Source organism: Mastomys coucha, unplaced genomic scaffold (genome assembly GCF_008632895.1).
Source record: "Mastomys coucha isolate ucsf_1 unplaced genomic scaffold, UCSF_Mcou_1 pScaffold23, whole genome shotgun sequence".
Lineage (NCBI taxonomy): Eukaryota > Metazoa > Chordata > Mammalia > Rodentia > Muridae > Mastomys > Mastomys coucha.
In genome coordinates this window covers 31,348,603-31,373,360 of record NW_022196906.1, presented here as the reverse complement: position 1 = coordinate 31,373,360, position 24,758 = coordinate 31,348,603, and the positions used below count along the sequence as shown (strand labels likewise).

General features: G+C 43.8%; 1 protein-coding gene across 1 annotated transcript; it reads right to left on the bottom strand.

Moving 5' to 3' along the window:
* Nucleotides 1-1,098: 1,098 nt before the first annotated feature.
* Hepacam (hepatic and glial cell adhesion molecule) lies at nucleotides 1,099-22,945 on the bottom strand. Its single transcript, XM_031343942.1, has 8 exons — nucleotides 22,921-22,945; nucleotides 17,785-18,312; nucleotides 5,185-5,526; nucleotides 4,294-4,575; nucleotides 3,685-3,784; nucleotides 2,696-2,769; nucleotides 2,220-2,290; nucleotides 1,099-1,709 (listed from the first exon to the last, which is right to left on the bottom strand). The coding sequence occupies exons 2-8, from the start codon at nucleotides 17,867-17,869 to the stop codon at nucleotides 1,407-1,409; spliced, it is 1,257 nt and encodes a 418-aa protein (XP_031199802.1). The 5' UTR covers nucleotides 17,870-18,312; nucleotides 22,921-22,945; the 3' UTR covers nucleotides 1,099-1,406.
* Nucleotides 22,946-24,758: the final 1,813 nt, after the last annotated feature.

Genomic DNA, 24,758 nt, shown 5'->3' with positions numbered 1-24,758 from the left:
GTGAGGGGATGCAGGCAAACTAGAAATCTTGGTGCCTGCAGGGCTGAGGCAAAGTGTGCTCTGGTGTGGAGGTGATGAATACAGGGCCTTGGAAGTTGTTCATGAGATGATGCAGAAGCAAAGATGAAGACGTACAGTTGAGGAGGGACAAGAGATGCAAGGATCCCTGGGGGCATTAGGGAACAGAGGACAGAACGCCCAGGGCCTTTTTGTCTTTCACCTACTCATGTGCTATTTACAAGTACACTATTTCCTTTTTTTCAAAATGCCCAAAGAGGTGATGGGCTTGGGAGTGGCCCGGCCCCTTTGTCCTCTGACTTTAGAACAGATTGGGGAGCTGGCTCTGTCCACTGTCCTGGGTTCTGAGCATCTAGGACCAAGACAGGTGGAAAGCAGGAGGCTAGTGGGTTGGCCATCGTTGCTTTGACATGTTAGGGCATGTTAACCTTCGTCCTCTTTCCACGTTCCTCTGCAGAGTAGAATCTTATTTTTCTGACCGCTCAAGGAAGCTTCTCAGGCTTCCTGGGCATGACTGAAAGCTTGTTTTGTAAAACAACAGTCAGAAAGACGAGCGTGAATGGTTAAAACCAGATCCTTGTCAGGTACAGCTTGCTGGGTCATCGGTGAGTGGCCGGGCAAATTTCTATAGGAACAAGCCAACCCCCATTCTCATGAACACAGGCAGGAAGGAAGACCAGTTCGGCACACCTTGGAGGAGGCCATTGGAGGCCACCAAGCACTGGGAGCCTGATAGTTTGTCCTTGCCTAGTCCCAAGTTCCCAGGGTCGTAGGAACGCACCTGGGGTTCACTCTGGAAAGATGGGGAAGCAGGTGTCTAGAAAGGGTCCTTGAGACAATGACTCCTTTGTGATCAGAACAGGCCCTGGGACCCAGGAACCAGCATCATACTTGTCTTTAGTTTTAGGACAATGTGTTTCGGGGGTAAGTGGCCTCTAAATTGGGCTGGGGAAAAACTACCACAGACTTTAAGGATCGGAGGCATGTGGGATTGGGAGGTGGATAGGAAGTATCAACACTGCCAGGGGGCGCATCGGATCGTCTCACTGGGTAAAATTACTGTTAGTTTCCATAAAATCCTTTAGGGGATTGGGCCAGAAATTTAATAATCTATGTAGTCCTAAGAGGGCACAGCTCATACCCACTGAGAACACAGCCAGAGAACACAGCCAGTAAACCCAGCGCACATGCAACCGGGTTTAACACCAAGATCAGCGCTCCACCCATTTGTGCAAGCTCACACTCATGTGCACCCTAAACAGGGATTAGGCCACGATCTCCCCTCACCCCTCGCCAGAGGCACCCGGACTTCTCAGCCTCCCTCCCGGCCGCGGGCAGCAGACCATGGGTAACCGCAGAGGGCAACCGCAGAGGGCTCCCGAGGAGGCTCAGGCACTGATCTCCACCTGCCCAGCCTCGTCCTGCTCCCGGATTCTGTGCACGCCAGCAGTCCGCAGTGAGCGCGAGGAGCTGCGCGAGCGGCCAGGCGAGCTCGGGGCTCGCGGTGGCGACGTGTGCGTCCGGCCCGTGGCGGGGGAGCGTGCTGGGGAGCGCGGGTAGCGGCGGGCTGAGCGGATGGGGAGCCCCGGAGAGCGGCCGGGCACAGGCGGCGACACGGAGTAGCCAGGCGGGCCGGGTTCTGTGGCGCTCCGTGGCTCTGCAGCGGGGTTCTCATCCGGCTCTGAGGAGTCCTGCAAACACAGGCCACGCAAGGATCAGTGGCCCCCTTGACCCAATCTGGGACTGGAGCTAAAGAGGCACATGCAGGGTTGTGTGTGTAATGTGTCCGAGTTTCCAGCCACACCCTCACATCCAGCTAGATGGCAGACAACACCTTGTTTGGCCCAGACCTGTGGCAGGTACTCAGTAAACTCACAGTGCCTCATCTATCCTCTTAAAGTTCTGCTCATGGCAAATGGGTCTATTGCGTGTGAGCAGAGAAGAGCGAAAGGCTCTGGCGACCACCAAGTAGGTCTTGTGAATAGCCTGGACATGGTGGGAGCTAGGGTAGTCCATGAGATTGCCCGCTGACCGTCGTTTATATTGTGAAGGGCAGGTCTGCCACTCATTTGCTTGTTTAGCCCTTCACACGGTTTTTGGGTCTCTGTCTCATTTTCCAGATTTCTGCAAATAGTGCAAAGGAATGACCACATCACCTACTCCCTAGCGTGCTGTAGGGTATCCTTGGCAGAGTAACTTACCTTATCCTTCAGGATATAGAGTGCCATTGGGTTCTTCCGTTCCTGTTCTCCACTTCGGGGTAGGGTGTCTGCTGCATAGGGACAGAATGGGGGATCTGATCCACGGACAGATCTTTTACACCAGTGGTTTTCACCTTGCTAACGCTGCAACCCTTAATGCAGTTCCTCATTTTGTGATGACCCCCAACCATAAAACTATTTTGTTGTTACTTCATACCTGTAGTTTTTCTACTGCTATGAATTGTAATGTTAATATTTGTTTTGTGATAATCTTAGGCAATTCTTGTGAAAAGATCGTTAGAACCTGGTCATGGCCCACAGGTTGAGAACCCTTGCTCTATACCGTCCAGCACCTAAATTTTGTACCCGCACCCTTCTTGACTCTGATGATCCTCATCACCCTCTTTTCCTCTTCCCTGGAGGCATCTCTGACCTGAATGCTGATGGGCTGGGCCCATGGGTAGCTGGGAGCTTACCTTCTGATTTTAGGCGGTCATCATTCTGATCCATGTATTCCAAGGAGTTTTGCTTCTCCAACTTCCTCTTCTTCCTATAAATCAATCCAGCCCCAACCAAGAACAGAGCTATTGGCCACAGGACATCTAAGCAATGGACACAGAAAGGCTTCTAGTGACCACAGAAGAAGCCTTTGTGATGAGAAGATGGGCCGGGAGCAGTAGTCTTTGGAATGAGACACATCTAGGTTTGCATGCTAAAACTGTTGCCAGCACTGTGACTGTAGGTAGGCTATTCATCCAATGTGAGTTCCAGCATTTTTTTCCCCTGCAAATTGTAGTTGCTTTGACTTAAAAGACAGCATACTATCCCAGCTAGCTGTTACACCCAAGGAGACATCCCCATCAACCATGCTAGGGTGATCAGAGGTAACTGAGCACAAATGCAATGGCAAACACAATGGAGAAATACAGTAGGAGGAAAAAATTCAAAGAGATGAGAACAGAATTGGGAGCTGGGATGGAGGGAATGGCTCATTTGGTAAAGTGATTGCCTTATAAGCATGAGGACCTGAGTTCAATTCTAAGAATCCACATAAAAAGGCTAGGTGTCGTCGCATAAAATTTTAATCCTAGCACTGAGAGAACAAAGGCAGGCAGAAGAATAACACCAAAGGTGTACCTCTGGCATCCACACACATGTGCATCCATACACACATGTGCCAACACCAACAGGTACCCATACTCATACCTACAGAAGTGAGTGTGCGCACTCATGCATGCGCGCGCGCACACACACACAGACACACAGAGAAAGAGGGGTGGGGAGGGAGAGGTAGAGGGAGATGGAGCTTGGGAAACACGGATTTAGCTCAGTAGTAGAATGTTTGCCTAGTATGAACGTGACCCCAGATTCAATGCTCTAAACATTCTATAGCTCAATCAATATTAAACTTGGGATTGAAATAGACTGAAGAAAGACTAAGGTGTGGTGGAAGTTGACTAGTTACCTAGACTTTTTTGAGGGTTTCCAGCAGGCACAGACTGTCACCAGGGTCACAAGGAGGAAGATGCCTCCTGTAGACAAGATGATATAGAGGGAGCTTCTTCCTGAGGAAAGAGAGGCAGAGGGGTAGGGGCACTTTGAGAAGGGAGCACGTGTGCTGAGTAGAACACTGGCAGGGGAGGGAAGAGAAAAGGGCCCAGGCTGCATGGATATGCAATGGCAGAGCTCACCTGGAGCCTGCCTCCCACTTGTGTCTGTCCTCCAAGGACTACCAGCCCACCTTTACCCCGACCCACTCCCTCTAGACCAGTAGTTCTCAACCTGTGGTTTGCGATCCCTCTGGGGGGGGGTTGTTAAATGACCCTTTCACAGGGCTTATCTAAGATGATCGGAAAACACAGATGTTTACATTATGATTCATAACAGCAGTAAAATTAAAGTTATGATGTAGTGATGAAAATCATTTTATGGTTGGGGGTCTCCACAACCCTAGGAACTGTATTAAAGGGTCATAGCCTTAGGAAGGTTGAAAACCACTGCTCTAGACAGACACTCTCCGGAATGTCTTTTGTCCTAGTGGATACATGTATCTTGGGCAGGCAGGGAAACTTACTATACACGGTGATCTTGACAGGCAGGCTGCGGACCTGGCTGATAGGGTTCTCCACCACACAGCTGTACAGGTCGTCATCTTCCATGAGTACTCGGGTGATGGTGAGCACCTTTTGGTCAGGGGACAGGAGCATTCGGGAGTCATTGAGGAGGGGTTTGCCATCCTTCAGCCAGGTGTAGCTAGGCTTGGTGCCATTCTCGTGGGAACAGTTGAGGGTGAAGGCCTCACTGAGCTCCAGCACAGTGGTGGAAGCCACTAACACCTGTGGCCTTGAAATGGGTACTGAGACCCAGAAATGGGAGGACAGAAATGCCTGTAAGTCATAGTCTACAACACACTTCCTCCCCCTTCTTTATTGCCCATCTACAACATCTAACACTTCAATCTGTTGGCTGAGGAGTTCCTCCAGAGATCCTGTCCCATAATCTGTCCATTTACTCATACATACATCCAAATATCTATCCATCCATGCATCCACCCATCTATTCTTCATCTATTTAATCAAGCAACTTCTAGATGGACAACAAAGTCATGATGAATGTCTTCACTCCCTTCCTCCTAAATGCCATTTCAAAACCACTGGGCTTTACTTAAACTGATTAATCCTGGGAGACATTTTAGCTGGGGGAAACTAGATTCAATTCTCTAGGTTTAACACTGGACCCTATCAGTTGTATGAGCTTGGGTTACTCTCTGTACCTCTGAAGAGAGTAACATTATCTATCCCTTGTTTACTGTAAATGTTAATAGGCTGGCCCATGCATGGCCCTCTATCCATGTTAGCTGTGCCTAGATACCACCTTCTAATGACCACTCAGCCTTTGCTACATTTTCTTGCGTCTAGCTTTAGTCCCAGTCTGGTCCTGCCTGCTTCCTTGCTGAGTGCTTTACCATCCACGGTGAGATTGATGGTCTTCTCCCCGGTGAAGGTATCATCAGTGATGGAGATCTCTACTTCATAGGTTCCCTCATCCGCCAGCTGCAGGTCGCTGAGAAGCAAGGAGCCATTTTCAAAGAGCCGGATACGGTCTCGATAGTCAGGCCGCAGAGTGCCAATGACCTCTGTGCCTATAGACTGCACCACGGTCACTGGCTTGTCACGCTTCAGCTGCCACTTCACCACGGGCTTGTCGCTGCTGGTGCTACTGTACTGCACGGAAAGCAGGGCCGACTTCCCCACTGTGCCGTGGATCAGACGTACTGGGCTGGTGATGTTCACCCCCTCCAGGGGGACTGTAAACAGAGGCCCATTGGGGAAGAGGGCAGTGTCAGGCCCTCAGCTCCATAGCCCCATGATCTTCCTCACACCTTCAGACCCTTAACTTCCTGCCAGTCCTGGCTGCTTATCCTTCACTGTCATCTCCTCTTTCTTTCCCCATAGCCATCTCAGGTCTTCTATGGCTTTGTCTCTCTGGCATTTCCTTGTTGCCTACTCTTGCAGAAGATTACACTTATACACAGTCTACATGTTCTTTTCATAGAAGTGTTTATTGAACATCCTATGAGTCAAGTCTGATATGGAAGTAGTATGGCAGGAAATAGAGAAAACATCGTAATTTAGATTCCCCAAGAAAGAGGAATGTGTCTTAAGACAGTGCCCAGGAAGAGGAAGCTCTTCAGGGTCCTAAACACACAGGCACTTCCTAGGCATACCAAGAATCACTCTGTCCTTACCCCAGGTATAACTGTTTCTTTACCAGGAGGATTCAGTAGAAAACAGTCTGTAACTGGAAAGGAAGTTCTGGGAATTCATCTAAATCCCAGCCCCACTTGTGTTCTCTACAAAGGAAGAATTTGAATGGAGAGAATAAAGAATTTGGAAACTTAAGGCTGGGTGCATTTGGGTTAACAATTTTTCTAAGTCTCATTCTTCTTACCTATAAAATAAAAAAGTGACTATAAACTAGGTACCAGCCTGTAATCCCACCTCTTTGGAGGTAGAGGCAGGGGGATCAAAAATTCAAGAACATTCATGACTATACAGTAAACTGAATACAGTAAATTGAAGTATGAGGCCAGCCTAGGACACATGAGACCCTGTCAAAAGGGCGGGGGTGGGGGTGGGGGTTAAAATTAGGAATGAAGGACTGTGCTTTTCCATTTCTTCTTTTACTTGTACTAGATGGTCCAGACCAAATCAAGAGCTAAATGAACTAAAATGTTGGTTATGATAAACCACTTTTTTGTTTTTGTTTTTTTGAGACAGGGTTTCTCTGTGTAGTCCTGGCTGTCCTGGAACTCACTCTGTAGACCAGGCTGGCCTGGAACTCAGAAATCTGTCTGCCTCTGCCTCCCAAGTGCTGGGATTAAAGTCGTGTGCCACCACTGCCCAGTATAATAAGCAACTTTTATTTAAACAACTTTTATTTGCTAAGTGCATTCAATTTACTTAAAGAGCGGGTGCTTTGTTAAATATGAACTCCTTCTTCCTGCAAAAGGTCAAGGAAAAGCCACTTTCCCACCTCTCTGTGCCTCAGATTTTTCCTTGTACAATAAAGTAGTTAGGTAGACCAGATGATCGCCAAGCAATTTCCAAATTTCACATTCTATCCATCATCAGCCAGATATCCTCAAACCTCCAGAGATTGCCCTGCAGATTAAAGCTGTTCTAGGTGGGATTGGCTGAATACTGTTCGCTTATCGGAAGCAATTCTTAACTTGAGGAAGTTAGAATGGACAAAGATAACTATTTGGAAACATTTTTGTTTTGTTTTGTTTTGTCTTGAGAGTCTTGCTAGCTGTCCAGGCTGAACTCTATCTCACAATCCTCCTGCCTCTACCTCCAGAGTACTAAGATGACAGAAGTGTACCCACACACCCATCTCATGAATGTTTTTATATTGATTTATGAGATAACTTCTCAAGTATCCAAGGCTGGTCTCAAACTTGCGCTATAGCCACGAGTAATCTTGAATTTGTGATCTTCTTGCCTCTACCTCTCGAGTCCTGAGATTGTAGATATGTGTCGCCATACATAGTTTATGCAGCGCTTAGGATGATCCTAGGGCTTCATGCATACTAGACAAGCACTTTTTCAACTGAGTTACATCCCAGCACCTCAAGCATTCTTTTTAAAGATTTATTTTTATTTTATGTGTATGAATGTTTTGCCTGAATGTATGTATGTGTACCACATGTGTATCTAGTGCCCAGGGAGGGAAGAAGAGGGTGTCAAGGCTTATGGAAATGAAGTTACAGATCGTGTGACCTCTCCCATTGGTGCTGAGAATTGAACCTGGGTCCCCTGCAAGAACAAGTGCTAGTAACTGCTGAGCCATCTCTCCAGCTCTAAAGGTTATTCTTTTCTTTATTTTTTAATTTTCTGTATGTATGTGTGTCTATGTGAAAAATGTATATTATGTGGATATGGATGCCTGTGGAGGCCAGAAGAGGCATTGGACTGTTTGGAATTGATGTTAAAGGCTCTTGTAAGCCACTTGGCTTGAATGCTGGAAACTGAACTCAGGTCTTTCAGGAGATCAAGAAGTACTCTTAACTGCTGAGCCTTCTCTGTACTGCTTCTCCTCAAACATTTTTTTTTTTTTCCTTTTTAAAAGACAGGCTTCTACTGTGCAGCCCTGGCTGGTCTGCAACTTGCTATATATACCGGGCTGACACACCTGCCTCTGCCTCCAAAGTGCTGTGGTTAAATGCATTTCATATCATTCCTTGCCTGATCACAAACTTTTTTTAAGCAATAGTATTTTTTTTCTAAAAATCTTACATACAAATGGAAATAAATGACAGATAGTTCCATCCACCTTACTTATTTTGGCGGAAGGGATGATGGGCATCAGAGCTCTCTCCTCTGCAGTAACAGAGAGCTGCTAGTAATTTCTATGGTCCTGTGTATCAGTCTTAAATCTACTTGGCCAGACGTTCTGTAAAGTCTCTCTCAACTTTCAGTATTGCCATGACTTAAATGGGATTACATGTCTAAGAGCTACCAGGTTCCATTCTCAGCTAGACTTAGGAAAGCCAGCTTTCAGATTTCCCTGAGCAGGCAAAGGAGCTTTGGTACGTATGACTTGGTGATGTTCAAACAGAGAGGAGGTGTCTGCTCACTTCTCAGAACCCAGTCTGACATCGTAGGATCAGCACGTGCTATATGTGGAGTTCCTCAGAGTTCAGCAAATCAGAGTCAGGAAGGGCTGGAAAGGCGCAGCCATAGTTAAATCGCATACTGCTCTCACAGAGGACCCAAGTTAGGTCCCAGGACCCATATCAGGTGGTTTACAAGTACTCGTAACCCCAGCTTCAGGGGATCTGATGTCCTCTGTGGCCACTTTATACAAACATGTACATATATAACACATACGTATAAAAAAAATAAAATAAGTATTTAAAAAATTCGAGGGACTGGAGAGATGGCTCAGCAGTTAAAACCATTGACTGCTCTGCCAGAAGACCCGGGGTTCAATTTCCAACACCCAAATGGCAGCTTACAAGTTTCTATAACTCCAGTTTCAGTTCCAACATCACACAGACATACACAGGTAAAACAACCAATGCACATAAAATGAAAATAAATTAATCACTAAAAACTAAAGATTCGGACTAACAGTCCTGCTGTGACTTGGCTGTGTTTTGTCCCTCCGTGTTTGTGTGTTGTTAAGCCTTTTCCCCAAGGTGATGTTATTAGGAGAGAGTGGAGTAGGCTAGCTCACTGGGAGTAGCGTCCTTGGAGGGAATTAAGAAAGTTATTGTGGGACTTTGTGTTAATTCTGCAGAAATTAAATTGTTTTAGAAGAATGAGCCTAAGCTCCCTCGACCCTGTGCCGGTTTTACTGATCTCTCTTCTCATAGACATTCTTTGATGCCATCTATTTTACTATGATAGGATAAAGTTGAGGGGTATTTTCCAGAGCTGGTGTTACATTGTTGGGAAGTTCTACCTCCAAAACTATGAGCTAAATAAACTTTTTTTTAAAGAAATTGTTCAGCCATGGGTATTTCATTATAGAAATGCAGAACCAACTTATACAGATTTCAAGCACCAAATCCCAAGGCTTCTCATTTCCTTCTACCAGTGATATTCCTGGACCTCGGACAAGAATGAGGTATTAATAACTTTTCTCTCTCCTGTGATCTCTGATCTCTTTCTCTTGTGCTTCCCTGGGTTATATTGTCTCTTCTTCCATTCCAAGATTCCTAGTAGCCATTTTTGGTGATGTTTCTCCCTTAATTCTGCTTTTTTTTTTAAATCAATTTAGATTATATTGTGGATAAAACCATGGAGAAGAAAGCCTTTGACTGCTTCCTAATTTGCCCTAGCTCAGGTGGCTGCCCTCCTTATGTCGTAAACATGGACCACAAGCAGAAGGGATGCACGCACACTCATTGTAAGGGGATGGCGCCATCTTTCTTAGACTCTGATGACAAGAACATTTTTGCTAAGCATGCACAGTTGCCTAGAAACTGGAGAGAATCTAAGTTTGGGTTTCATAACTTTCAGGAGACACAGAGAACTGGGATAGGAGCCAAAGCAGGACACAGAAATGAGGAAATGGCTAACACCTCAGGCTCAGAGTGGTAATAAAAGGGAGGAGGATTATTCAACCTAGAGAAGTAATTAACTTAACCATTGTCTCTGTGGCATCATTATGTAGAAAGTCTCTGTTCCCACCATAGGCAAAACCAAAAGGAACTTACCATATCTACAAGATGTCCCTATCTAATTAAACAATGCCCTGGTATTTAGGTCTGTAGCTTCTACTTAAGAAGGATTTAACCTCCTGTGACACGAGGAAAGACAAACTTCAAGAGTGGATCCAAGTAACTGTGGTCTCTTTTTTGCCCCATCCTTTAAAAGAGTCATCTTCTACTGGTTTTCATATCTTTATGGAACAAAGTCTTCATTTTGCCTTAAAGTCACTTTTCAAAAGCATCATTGGGATGGTCCTGAACTCATGCTGCAGGACTTACCTATATTCGCTAGCGCTACAACCTTGTAACCTTTTTTTTATCTGAAGCAAGTTTTGATTGCTTGGGTCTGTCTCCTTCCATTTGTTTGATCATCATAGATGCCTTTTCCTGGGCTTTCCCCAAATGTATTATTTCCTTTTGAAGTATGGTCACCAGACCTCTTATACAATAATCCAAGGGCAGCAAGAGTTTTGTCCTCTGAAAGGAAGTGTTGGTATTCTGTCTGGACTCCATTCCCAGTTATCTGGCAGCAGCCACATATGCTCCTCCCCACAGTTACCTGGCCCACTATAAAAGGGACTGCTTGGCCCCTCCTCACTCTCTTGTCTCTCTTCCTCTCTTGCCTCTTGCCCCCTCTCTCCCCACTCCTTTCGCCCCCTCTCCATGTGGTCATGGCCGGCCTCCACTTCTCTATGCTCTCCTTCTCTCTGTCTCTCTCTGCCTCTGCTACCATCTTAACTCCTCTCCCCATGCCCTAAATAAACTCTATCCTATATTATATATTGTTGCCTGGTTAGTCTCTCAGGGGGAAGGGATGCTTAGGCATGGGCCCGCTGAGGCACCCCCTTCCCCCACACCCCGCTGGAACATATTCTTATAGTTCTTTCTCTTTTTATAAACACATCAGGAAGAATATTTTGTTTTCTGCTTTTGGTCTTTAATATCTTCCTTCCTATTTAGTAATGATCTGAGATGATCTTGAGGTAGGCAAAATAGATGTGTACAGAGGGAAAAGAGACAAGGTGTATGGTGGTTGGATGGTGATGTAACTATAGAGCTACATTACAGAAAACATCATAAGACTGCTCAGTTAGAAAAAGTCAACTTTACTCAGAATCACATAACATCACCTGGGACCAGCAAGACCAACAAAAATAATTACAGTCTGTCCTTTATTTCAGTTTTACGATATATCTTTAGCAAACCCCATTTCAAAACATTAATAATAGCATAATAATAATAATAATAATAATAATAATAATAATAATAATTTGACCTATAATTTAATACACTACTATTCAAATCTCAGGAGACTTCCTTTGTTATTGTTATCAAGACAGATCAACAGAGTAGACTAGAGCAGACTTGCATATGATGTGCCAATTTATGACAAAGGTGACCATAGTATAGCAAGGAGAGGTTTATGACATGGCCACTGTTTCAGAGTTGCTCCCATTCTTTGTCCTTCTCAAAGGTGTCCCTCTCTAACGCCTTTGAACTATTATGCCCCTCTCTTTGGCAGGCATTCCCAATTCTGAAAGAGAAGCCCTCGTGCAACTGTCCTGCTAGGAATGAAGATACTCTAAAGAGACACTGTGCTGTGTCTATGACCATCAGATATTGAAACAATGGTCTCCAAGGAACTAGAATGCCTCAGGGACCTTATGATCAGAGAAGGAAAGATTAAAGCCTGATGCAGCCAGGGGAAAGAGTTCCTGTAGGTCTGACTTATCAACCATCTTGCGCAAACAACGATGCGTCAGTGATAGACAAGACTACACTGTTGACCAGGACAGTTTAGTTATATATACCTCTTGCTCTTTGTATAAATCTAAGCTTCATGTCTATACCTCAAAGCCTGACTTGTAGGGGTGGGGCTTTTTTCTGTTCCTCTTCCCTATATGGCTACATTGGATATCCTTTTTGTGCTTTTTACTATTACTTGTCTCCTCCTCCTCCTCCTTCTCCTCCTCCTCCTCCTCCTTCTTGTCTTTTGCATTTATTTATTTGTTTGTTTGTTTGTGGAGGGCACAGTGTATGCGTGCCCTAATGCACACTTCACTTTTCTCCTTCCATTATGTGTGTGCAAGGATCACAGTTAGATTGTAAGACTCGGCAACAAGTACCTACTGACTGAGTCACCTCACCAATCCCTTACTGTCTTTTTAATTGGCCTGTTGAGGACAAGTGTCTGAGCCAAGCTTGTTAGAGTTGTCAGGGCCAAGTCTCTGACTCTAACAGTTCTGGTAACATCATCTGATGGTTAGGTCTTGTTAACTCTGGTGACCTTTGTAACTCTCTCTTTAGTCTTTGGTTGTGTGCACTGACCAACATAAAACACATACAATGATGTGAGGCTTAACCTGTAGAAAATAACATCCACCTAAAAAGAACTTTAGGAGCTAGTCAGTCCAGGAGGTTGAGGTCCATTGTGATGTTCCAGAGAATTAAGGGGATACATAACTTGGATGAGAAAGATCTCTACTCAACTCTTAGCCTTCCTGACTTATACTCCACTCCCACAAAATGTTTGTATTCCTCCCCACTAATGTGTCCGTGTGCATGCATGTGCACATGTGTTCAGAGGCCAGAAGTGGACACTTCATGTCTTCCTCTATTACCCTCTGCCTTATTCATGGAGACAGGGTCACTCTCTGAACATGGAGCTAGGCTAGTAGTCAGGAAGCCCCAACAATCTTCCTGTCTCCTCCATAACACCTTATGCTGGGTTTAACAGGCATGAACTTGAGAACACCAGTCTTTTTATGTGGGTTCTGAACATTTGAACTCAGCTCTTTATGCTTATGCAACAAGTACTCTTATCCACTGACTCCACTGAGCCATTTCCTCAGGCTCTAAGGATGATAGCCCCTTACAGACAAATAAACAGGGTCCTTCCCATCAACTCTGGGCTCCCCAGTACTGATCACTGAGTGGCAGGTTGCCTGGGCTTATTTCAGTAACAATCATTTTAACAAATAGTGCTGGGAGGTAAACATGTTGGGCATATATCAGTTCTTCATAGACTGAAGATCTAAGTATGAAAGGGTAAACATTTTAAACAGGACAATGTCTGCCTGGCCTGAGAATAGATATAGACTCCTTAGAGTACACACACACACACACACTTAAAATAATAAAACACAAATCCTTTTTAAAAAAAAAACTTGGAGCAAATATTTCAGAGAAAAATATATCCAATTGGCTGATTAAAAATGTGAAAAAATTCAACTTAATTATCAACTTGATTATCATGGCAATGTAAGTTTAAACTATAGTTTGATTCCATTTCATACTAGCTAGGATAAGAAGATTGGGAGATGATTGTCTCATGAAGGCGTTCACTTCATCAATGGGCTGATTCATCATTGGTTAGTTCTAAGAGGGCTAATAAAATGTAGGGCCTGCTTGGAGGAATAGGTCACCACCTTGGAGTCACTTGGTTCCAGTGCTTCTGAGCCTGTGCTTAGTAGCAGAACATCACGATGCTAGAGAACATGAAGGAGAGGAGAGCAAATGAGCCCATGGCCGTGTATATTGTAGATAAGAGTCTGCATGTATACTCTGTAACTTGGATAATCACATGAGAGGAATGTGGGACTTAGTGGCCTTAGGCCTATGTGCCCTACTATATAGAGAGAAAAGGATGAGGGGAAAGCACCGGAAGAAAGAAGAACAGTAGCAACCATGAATTAAAAAGACAAGCTCGGCCGCCTGACTGGAGGGACAAGACTGGTGTTTAGATCGATTGTTCACCTTTGTTCTTGTTCCCTATAGAAAGGGCTAGTTAGTGATGGCCTGAGTCAAGTAGATCTGTGAGTGGTAATAACTCCTAGACTGCTGGCCCTGTGAATAGCATGCTGTTCAAAGATTCACTTCCTGCTTCTGCTCATTGGCTTCTGTAGTAGCAGGCAACACAAACTACTTGGGTTTATATCGTGGTGAGTGCGAAGCCAAAGTAAACTTAGCCGAGCCATAAAAGTGGAGTGGAGAAAAGATTCATTACCTGAAGTAGCAAAGGAAAACATAAGATTTATTTCTAAAGCAATGTCCTGTTTGAACAAAAAAAGAGTAAGGATTTCATTCTGGGAGCCTAGACACACTCATATGGAGGCTGACCCAACCGTAAGCGTCATTGCTTAGAGGGTCTATGCTGGCTATGTCAGTGTTATTGCTATGGACTACATGTTTAGAAGATTATAGTGACCACAGTAATGCTTCTGAACATGCTCAGCATGCACCACCAAGTTTATGCTGAAAATGAAGGTTCTCAGAAAGCACATTAATACAGAAGTCATCTTTGAAGGTACCTTCTTCAGTGGCTAAAAGCACTGAAATAAAGATATAATTGGGTGATTCTGAGGTGAGAGCATGATTTATTCTCTTCTTTCTTTCTTTCTTTCTTTCTTTCTTTCTTTCTTTCTTTCTTTCTTTCTTTCTTTCTTTAGACAAGGTTTAACTATGTAGCCTTGGCTGGCTCGTAATTACTATGTAAACTAGACTAGCCTTGAACTCACATAGATCCTCCTGCCTCTGCCTCTCCCAAAGTGTTGAGATTAAAGGTGTATGCCACCAACTTACCCATATCTGTTTCTTTGTCTAGGGGATGATTATAGGAGCCCATTCACTTGTTAAGGGAACATCAGACTATATCCTTAAGCTTAATGCTTTTTCCTCTATGGCATTTTTGGTTACACCATTTGTTAAACTGAGAAGCATCACCACTGTCCCTTAATAGTGAATTTAGGCTAAAAAGATATTGCGTGTGATAGCTCATACCTGTAATCCCAGAACTCAGGAGGCTGAGGCATGAGAGTTGTCTTAAGTTCAAGGCTGACATGGACCACAGTGTCAGACTGCTCTCAGTATCTACTTACTTCTCCAAATTCAGCACAGAAACCAAGCAGAGCAGCAGAAGAATCCAGAGAATAAAACTGCCATTGTTTGGATTCATACCTTTTAATGTTCATAAAGGTGTCAACACCTTAGACCCAGGAAAAGGCTTATTTGAACATTCTGTGAATTGTGCTATGATGAGTTTAAGAAGCTGTATTTGGCTAGATTTGGGGTCAGTGAGATGGTTTGGTGAGTAAGGGTTTTTGTCACCAAATCTGACACCTGGAACCCACAGAGTGGAAAGAATTCAGGCTTCTGAAACTTGTCTTCTGACCTCTATAGTTTTGTGTTGCACTCCCACAAAATAAGCAGATAACTGTGAAAACAAAAGAGGAGGAGGCTGTGGTGGAGAAAACCTGACTGTCGACATCAGAACCTGAACTTCATTTTATGTGTATGAGTGTTTTGTCTGCGTGTATGATAAGCACAGGCATGTGCAGTGCCTGTGTGTGCGTTGGAGGGTAGGGGGAGAGTGGTCAGAAGAGGCAACCATGTGTGTGCTTGAAACCAAACCTAGGTCTTCTGCAAGAGCAGCAGGCACTATTAACCATCTCTCTGACCCATTCCAGCCAACCTTAATACTACATTTCCCAGCTTTCATTGCAGTTAAGAATGGACATGTGTCAAAGTTCTAGCCAATAGAATTAGTGGAAGTGATATGCACCACTCAGAGACAAATTTTGGAAAACCCTCCCTTATATGTCTCTTATTGTTGTATTTGTTAATTCATTAAGTTTTTGTTTGTTTGTTTGTTGTTTGTTTTAATTCTCTCTTAGGCCAGGCAAGACAAGAGACTGGGAAATCTGTAAATTTGAGGCCATTCTGGTTTAAATAGCACCTTCCAGGCCAGCCAGAGCTAGAGTAAGAAGACCCTATCATAAACAAACAAACAAACAAACAAACAAATTCTCTATCTGAAATAAATAGAGGCAACCCCCATAGTGATCCGTGGTAACACACACTGAAGTAGACAGAGTCCCATGAGCTTAGCTTCTTCTTTGAGGATTCTATGAAGTAACATGCCTTGTTTCCCAGGTCTAGACTACTGCTTCATTCCACTGACACATAATTAATAACAAAAACTTATATTTTGGAATTTGTCTGTTCCAGAAGCTGGAATTTTCCAAAATCTGTAAATTTCAAAAACTATGAAGATGGCAGAGACTTCTTACAGAATTGGTACTTTTATGGCTTGATACAGTAACAGTACAATAGTCTGTGGCCCAACATTTAGCTTTCATAGGTTAATAACTAATATTGTTTGTTTTTGAAAGGATCTTATGTAGCCCAGGCTGTACTCAAACTCACTATATAGACAAAGATGGCCTTTGATCCTCGTACCTCTACCTCTCAAGTGCTGAGATTACAAGCATACATCACCATGCCTGGCTCATAACTAATACCGTATCAGCATAATTTATAATTAGAAAATAGCTTTGACGTGGGCTAACCTACATCTCCCAAACTCACATACTGAAGTCTTCCTAATGCCCACCCCCAAGCTCTGCATCTCACAATCCGACTTCTTTTGGATATGGGGTCTTTTCAGAGCCAAGGAATTACGATGAGGTCATACTGTAGGAGGGTGGATCCATTTCCGCAAAGTCCTTGTAAAACTGGGGCATTTGAACACTGACACGCAAACAGGAAAACGCCACCTGAAGGCTGGAATTTTGCTGCCATAACCAAAGAGGCCTAGGATGGATCTGTCCTTAGTGCTCTCAGAGGGAGTGTGGCACGTCGGTACTTTGATCCCCAAGGTCTGCTTTTCAGAACTGCAAGACACTGACATTCTGCTACCGAAGCCACCTAGTCTGTGTTTTGTTTCATGGGCTCAGAAGAGTGAAATCGGCTTCCATCCTCATCTGGTTTGCCTCGTTTCTCCTTCAGTGCCTCACTGAAGACCAAGAAATCCAAAAAGTAAATCTGGTCCTGCCAGTTCTCAAATTAAAGATCATACAGCTTCCACATCCACCATTTATAGACTCTGTCTCATTTTCTGAGAAAGGTTTGCAAGGCTTTTACTGAACTCAGTTCACACTTTCCCCTCAGCAATGCTGAACTTCTGGGCTCCGCCTAAACACACAAGACTATTTCAAGCTCTTGACCTTTGTCTGTTTCCCAACAATAATCTCACTCACGCTCCTACCTATTTTCCCCATCTTCTGAGATTCAGTGCAGACATTCTTTCTACAAGGAAACATTCCCTGGTTTTAAACGCCCACCAGCATCCTGCCCCACCAGCCCCAGCTTCCTGGATAGAGGCAGGTGATTTTTTTGTTCTTTCTGATTCCTGCTTTTTGTTAAAATGATCTATGTATCCGCTTGCCACATTAAAATGTGCATTTCTAGGCTCCCTGTAATTGTGTGTATGTACACATAAATATATCTACAGTACTTAAAATAAAATCAGTTCTCTACAGAGTTAATAGGGGGCGCTACAAGAGGTAGGTGTCTATGACCTGGAGTAAATTTTAACTAGGACTGACTGCTATCCTAAACCAGGAGACTCATTATCTACAAAGCTTCTTTCATCTTTCACTCTGACACTCAGAGAAGCCACAGTAGAGGTTTGGGAGGTGCAAAACCAAGATGTCCCCTCCTCCTCCTCCCACCAAAAGCTCACATAAGCCCTTAAAAAGAATGCTGGACTGGCCCACGCCAGCAAGTCATCCCATAAGAAGTGGCATGATGCCTTCCAGCTAATGTACTGAATGCCGTGGGCGCTCCAAAGTCATGCAGCCTTTCGGGGAGGGGGCCAGGGGCCAGGCTGGAAGCACGGGGAATGAACAGATATATTCAACACTGATTCCTGAATTCACTGAGATGCTTCCCACGGCCACTGAGCGCTCTCCCCTCCTCCAGCCCCAAAGGTATTCAGCCTCTGCTCTCCCCTTCCCTCTGTCAAAAGACCCCCAGTTCTTTTCTCCAGACCCTCTGGTCTCCTACCTGGCTGGATGAGAAGCAGGTAGACAAAAGGAGAGAGGCGCAGGGCCCTGGAGGCTCTTGACAGGGCTCCCCTTTCTCTCTTCATTTTGGGTGGCGTTCTCCAGCTCTGGTGCAGACAATTAGCATGATTTCTCCACTCCGGGCACGTCCCTTTGTACCACTCGGAGTTTCTCTGCCCGGGCACAACCCTGCCAACTTCCCTCTGAATACACAGAGCTCTGTGTGTTGCTGGCCTTGTTCTCTCCTCTTGCTTTGCTCAGACCTAGCATTTTCTACCCTCCAAGCCCTTCGCCCCCTAGTTTGGACAGGAGTGTCTGTTTAGATGTTAATCTCAATCGCAGGTTCCATCCTATGCAGCTCTGGTGGTCCAGTGGTTCTTGGCTTGTCTTTCAATAAAGTCCCACTCCCAAGGCAGAGGCAGATCTGGGCTTCTCCTCACATTCCTCCTTCTGTTTCAGGACAGACTTCCAATAAGAAAGAAAAGGTGGCCAGGCCCTCGAGGATGGGAGGGGGTGTTTTTGGATATCTCTGGAAATGAGAGACCCCAAAGAATTATTGAAGAAGTGGAAAACCCTGTTTTAACACAGAAGAAGAAAATTGGAAAAGGGTTTGATTTTGGTTACTTTCACGCATGTTCTAATTAGGATTGTCTCCTATCACAGGTTCAGATAGATGCTGGGGGCGTCTCTTCAGAATCCCCTGTCATCTCCTTACCTGTAGCCAGTGTTTTAGGACATGTCAGAGTAAAGATGAGGTTAATGCTCCACAATCTGGCACTCTTGTGTTCTGCCATCAGTGTGATAGCCTAGCCTGCCCTCCTGGCCATGCCTTCTCATAAAATGCTTGGCAACTCTGCATAATGGAATGGATTCAATCTCTTTGAGCTCTTGATTTTTACCTCTGTAAAATGATAAAACAATGGCCTCCTTGGAGGAATTGTTGGGAGGATTCGTAAAGAGTTGCTATAGAATGCCCAGCAAATGCTGAATTAGGAGAAAGCATTGAAGTGAGCATAGCAGGGCATGCCTGTAATCCCAGCACCAAGGAGACAGAGGCAGGAAGACTGGGAGTTCAAGGCTAATCTGAGGTTCACAGTGATATTCCTGTTTCAAAAAACCAAAACAGGTATACTGGTGCGTGCCTGTGATCCCAGTACTTGCAGGATTAAGCACTTGGAAAATTTCTCTGAGTTTGAGACAAGTTTGGGCTACATCATGAGTTACAGGCTGAGCTGGGCTGCAACATGAGACCCTATCTCAGCAAAACAAAACAGAATAAAACAGAAACCCCAAACCAATCAACAAAACAAAACACCAAAAAAGAACATTCTATTTCTATTTTATTTTGCTTAGTTAGACATGAATGAATGTACTTAATCTTAGAGTAAAAACTAGTCTATGTGTTGATAGACTTAAATTTTGAGAGCCACCTGACAGTCTTGCTCCCCCCCTTATTTTTAATGTTTAAAACATTTAAATTCATATATCAGGAAATTTGCCCTTTTAGTATGTACAGTTCAGTGGCTTTAGTATTTTCACAAGGTTCTGAAACTACTACAAATGTCCAATTCTAGTTAGCTTTTCCCAAATAACACTTCTACTCTTAGCTATCACTAACTGTACTTCCTCTTTACAGCCCCATTAACTACGGATCTGCTTTCTGTCTGTATGGATTCTGCCTGTTATGGATATGCTATCTCAATGATAACATACTACCTGGGGTTTGTCTATTATGAGGATGCTATATTGATGACACCACACCTGTTTATGAAACTTTTTATGGAACTCTCAAACTGTTTTCCAAAGGACCTAAATCATTTATATTTTCACTAGCAGTTCACAGGAGGCACTGTAGGACACTTCCCATTTTTGTTTGTCTTTGTTCTTGAGACAGGATCTTATGTAACTTGATTGCTTTCCAACTAGCTATGTAGTTGAGGATGACCTTGGACTCCTGATCTTCCTGCTACCAAGTCTATTCTACTCTACCAAGAGTATTGGAATTTCAAGTATGCACGACTCTGCCTTATTTTATCAGCAATTTAAAAAAGCAAATTAAAAAAAATTTTAAGCCTTTGACTATTTTCTACATGTATATAGTATATTTTGTTCATTTCCCCCTCCCATTATCCCCATCTCCACAAATCTGCTGGGAAGGAATTCTTAACAAACCCTCTTCCTAATTTCATATCTTTGGTGTGTGTGTGTGTGTGACCAAGAAAGGAAACAAAGTTTATTGAAGATAAAAGAAACAGCTCTCTGAAGCTGTGTGTATGGGAGGAGGGGGAGACTGGAAAACAAGTTATTCTTTTATGGGTTTGTTGTTTTTGTGTTTTTGACCCACTAAGTTTAATCAGGGGTGTTTACGTGAGTGTGGGTAGAGGCTTGCTTTCTTTCTGGAGTTTGGCTAACCTCCCAGTGGTTCCACCACAAAAACAAAAGGACTCAGTCTCCCCTCCCCAACCATTAACTATCTAATGGTTTAGGAAGAGGTGGAGCCTCATGAGTCCCTCCCCCCTAGTCTTTTACATTTTTAAAACATATCATTTGTTTATTTATTGTGTGTGTACGTGTGCATGTACATTTGTGTAAAAACAACTTGGGGATGTTGATTCTCTCCTTCCACCATGTTGGTCCCAGGTATTGAACTTGGCTCATCAGGCTTGGTGACAGGTACCTTTACTCGCTGAGCTGCCTCAATGGTCCCCAGAGCCTAACCTCCCCTTCAAAGCAGCATTTTCTTCCTTCTTTTTCCATTCATGCAGGGATCATTTTATCTTGGTGAGAGCAAAGTTCACCACTCCCTTCTATGTTTCTTTCTTTCTTTTTTATTTATTGAGAGAAGGTCTCATTGTAGCCTTGAACTCCTGATTCTTCTTTCTCCATTTCCCAAATGCTAGGCCTTGAAGCGTGTGCTATTACCCCTGGCTTCACAACTCCCCATCGGTTACTTTTACCTCTTGTCTTAGTTTATAGTTTTATATGCATAGCAATCATCTCTACATACTCTCTTTACAAATTGGGCCAAGCCTGGGTAGGTTTCTGAGACTGAAGCACCACCGTGCAGTCCATCAGAGCCAGAGAGGGCATCCTGGAGAAACTCCAGATATTGTTAAGAAATCTGGTTTTGTTTTTTCGTTTTCTGTTTTTTTTTTTTTTTCCCTATCTCTGAGTCTGTGACTGTTGCCTAGACAACTCAAGGCACCTGCCTGCTTCTGGAGAGCTATTGTTACAGCAGACATGCAAAACAGAAGGGAAAGGCAGCTTTTAGCTCTTGGCATTTAAAGTTTTACTTTAAACTTAGAAAGAAGATGAAAAACTTAATAGTCTATGTAAAGGACAAAAGAGCATTACTTTTTTACTTTAAATCTGCCTCTCTGATATATCATGGAGCAGACTATAGACAAGATCACAGGTTTTTGTTTTTAAATGTTCTAGAGGAATCACTTTTGTTCCTGATGGTTTGAGATTTCCTGAGTGGGAACAGGAGATATGATGTTCAGGAAACAGAAAGCCTAATGTCTGGTCTTTTTAGTCTGAAGTATTACAGAAAATAAACTGGGACAGAGGAAGAGCTAAAAAAGATTCCAAGTTTCTTTTCTTTTTTTTAAAATTTAATTTATTTTACATTTTATGTATATGAGTTTACTGTAGCTGTCTTCAGACACACCAGAAGAGGGCATCGGATCCCATTACAGATGGTTGTGAGTCACCATGTGGTTGCTGGGTATTGAACTCAGAACCTCTGGGAGAGCAGTCAGTGCTCTTAACCACTGGGTCATCTCTCCAGCAAGATTCCAATTTTCAACATCCTGATTTTTCCCAACTCTGGTGATGAGGCTTAGGCTCCTGACACCTGCAGAAAATTTGCCGGTGCCCCCAGAAAGTCCATAAAACTGTTTAAGGCTTAGAGATGCTAAGAGATAGAGAACAGGCAGAAGGCAGAAGGCAGAAGAGAGGTATAGGAATTCTGGTGCCTGAGGAGATGAGACAGATGAGGGGCTGTGGTAGGAACCATAACGGAGCCCTATGGACCAGTAAGGGGAGAACAGAATAGCATTCAGAGACTCCACTACTGTCTGCCTCTTGCTATTTCACCTCAGGCAGGCCATTAACACTCATCCTTCCTAGGGTTGATCTGGGGTTGAAGGAAGAAAGGGGAAGGACAACCTGCGTGGTCTGAATGACCGAGCTACCTGAGGAGAGAGAACCTTAACAAGCAGAGCTCAGGAGGAGAAGCTGCTGACCTTCCTGTTACCCTGAGGGACAGAGGCCCAGTGAAAGATCACAGTAACTACAAACACACATGAGTACTGCTTTGCCTTTGTCTGTCTCAGTGAACAATGTATAATTTTGCAATCCTGTTTTGGGTGGTTTTGAGAACAGCAGACTTGTAGACGTTTATAATTGTCTGCCTATGTGCCTTTCTCTTCCAATAAATAAAGGCTCTTTAATTAAAGAGCGGTGTGTACCTCGTCTGTCTGGGCTTACATGTCATCCTTCCATGTGTACTTAGGGTTCTCAATCTGGGTGTATTCATCTCTTTTGGAGGGAGGGACTCTGACTCCCTCCTCAGTACTCTGAGGGGTCCAGACTTGCTGTCCTCACAGCCATGCAGTTGGCCCCCACAGAGGCCCTGCAGTTCTGAACAGAGCTCCCCGCCCCCACTATCCACATACTCACCCGCTGAAACTCTGGAGTGTGTGTTCTGGAACAAGGGAAGGGGGAAGCTAGTAGTTTTAACTGAGTCACCATCTTAAGTAAGCCTCTTCAGGAACTGGAAAAAAACAAACTGAAAAGCAGGATGGGGAATTGCAAAGGTATGTTCTGTCTTCCACGTGCTGAAGGTCTTGTAAGACTGGAAGGGGAGACCTAGAGCAGTGGACGTCCCCTGTCACAAGAGATGCTTTGTTCCGCTTCCTCATTTCCCAGTGAAGAACACCAAGGTACAGACAGACTAATTTGTCCAGAGTTAAAGTGTTATTGACCAATGGACCCAGACTCTTGAGCTCCCACACACACATACAAATTGATGATGATGATGATGATGATGATGATGATGATGATGATGATGATGATGATGATGATGATGATGATAGAAAAGGGCTTGAGATGAGCTCAGGGCTACAGTACTCACCTAGTGTGTGTCAGGTCCTGGCTTCAATTCTCTGTGTGGTAAAACAACAGTAAATACAGAAGAAGAGGTAGAGTTTGCTAGATGTACACTTATAATCCCAGCACCTGGGATACTGAGGCAGAAGAATTTTCTTGAGTTTCAGGCCAGCCAGGCCTACAGATTGAGACCATGTCTAAAGAAAGGAGAGACTTGAAAATAGAAGAGGGTCTAGTTGGGAAGAGGTGGGGGGTTGTGAGAATGGGACAAAAGAGTGTAGTAATGATAAATATGATGAAACTAGGTTATCTATATCCATTATTAAAGTGTCACAAAGCCCATTATGCATAAATAACACAAAAATAAATTTAGAGGCAAGAAGAGATAAGCCACACACGTGTATGAAAATGTACCAATTTTTAACAACTCTAGCCTTAGATTTCCCTACTGGCCTTTTCCTGGTTTCTGAGCTCTGGGAAGTGTGAGAACACAGTCAGAAGTTACAAGTTGACCTCAGTGACAATAATGGATCCCTGGCAAATCTTATATTTAGCCTTCTCCCCTTCCTTCTCTGTATTCATTTCCTACTATTATTTGAATCAATCTGTCTCCTTCACTAAACTTTAAATATTCTTTGGCAGTAGAATGAAAAAAAACAAAAAGAAATAAAACAAACAAACAAACAAAAAACAACCACCACTAACAAAAACCAATCCTTCCACAAATGTCACCAAAATTGCTCTGTGGAAAGGAATTTTTTTTTAGCAAAAATATACCTAAATTCCACAGGGAGGGGTAGGTAAGGCCTTGAGCATAGTTAAGGAATAAAAAGAGAAACTACTTCACATTAGAAATAAACATGAATTTGGGATGGAAAGGGAAGAAAAAGCCAGAAAGAGGAGATAAGAGAGCAACATCTGTGAGAACAGCTTGGGGTATAGATTTTTGCCTAAGATTATATTTTTACTGATTATTTGGGAATTTCATACAATAACCCTTGATCTCCCATGTGTACCATTTCACTCTTGTGTACCCTCCCCCTCAAAAAAAGAAGGAAAGCACGCCAAGTTGAATATGTGTTGTCCATGTATTCACTGGAGTATGGTCAAATTCCCAATGGCCAATCCCTTAAAGACAACTGAGTCCTTCCCACCCCAACCCCACCAGAAGCCATCAACTATGGAAAGCTACACTTCATCATCTTTTTCACATTTTTAAGGAGAGTTTCAATGGCTTTCTGTCTAGACTGTTTCTTTTTTAGTGTGTGTGTGTGTGTGTGTGTGTGTGTGTGTATGTGTGTATCTCAGAAGCCTTCAATGTCTCTCATTCTCAATTATGAGTCTGCAGCCATTGATACCACTGCAAAAGAAGCTTTCCTGCCCAGAACAGGCAGAAGTAGCAGGGATCATAGACTTCCACATGGTTTTCAGTGGTATGGACCTCCTCATAGCCTCTAGAAGCCCCATGGACCACAAATCCCAACATGGTTCCCAAGCTTGCAGTGTAGTCATGCCTCACTCATCCCCCACCAGCCTTCAGAAAAGTTGGTCCCACTCACATTCTTAAAATGCATCCCACTCACATTCTTTTTAAAAATGTTTTTACTAATTCTTTGAGAATTTCCCACAATGTGCCTTGATCATACTCACCTCAATTGCTTTCCTTAACTCCTCCCAGATCCAGCCATACTGCACTTAAACATTCTATGTGTGTAGCATGCACAAGACCTTGAGTCTGATTCCCAGCCCTCTTCCTTTCTCTCTTAACAACAGAACAGTTACTTATTAGCTAACAGTAATAAGTTAGCCATTTACTTGATTAAGTCACACTAATGCAAGTGAGAGAGAGAGAGAGAGAGAGAG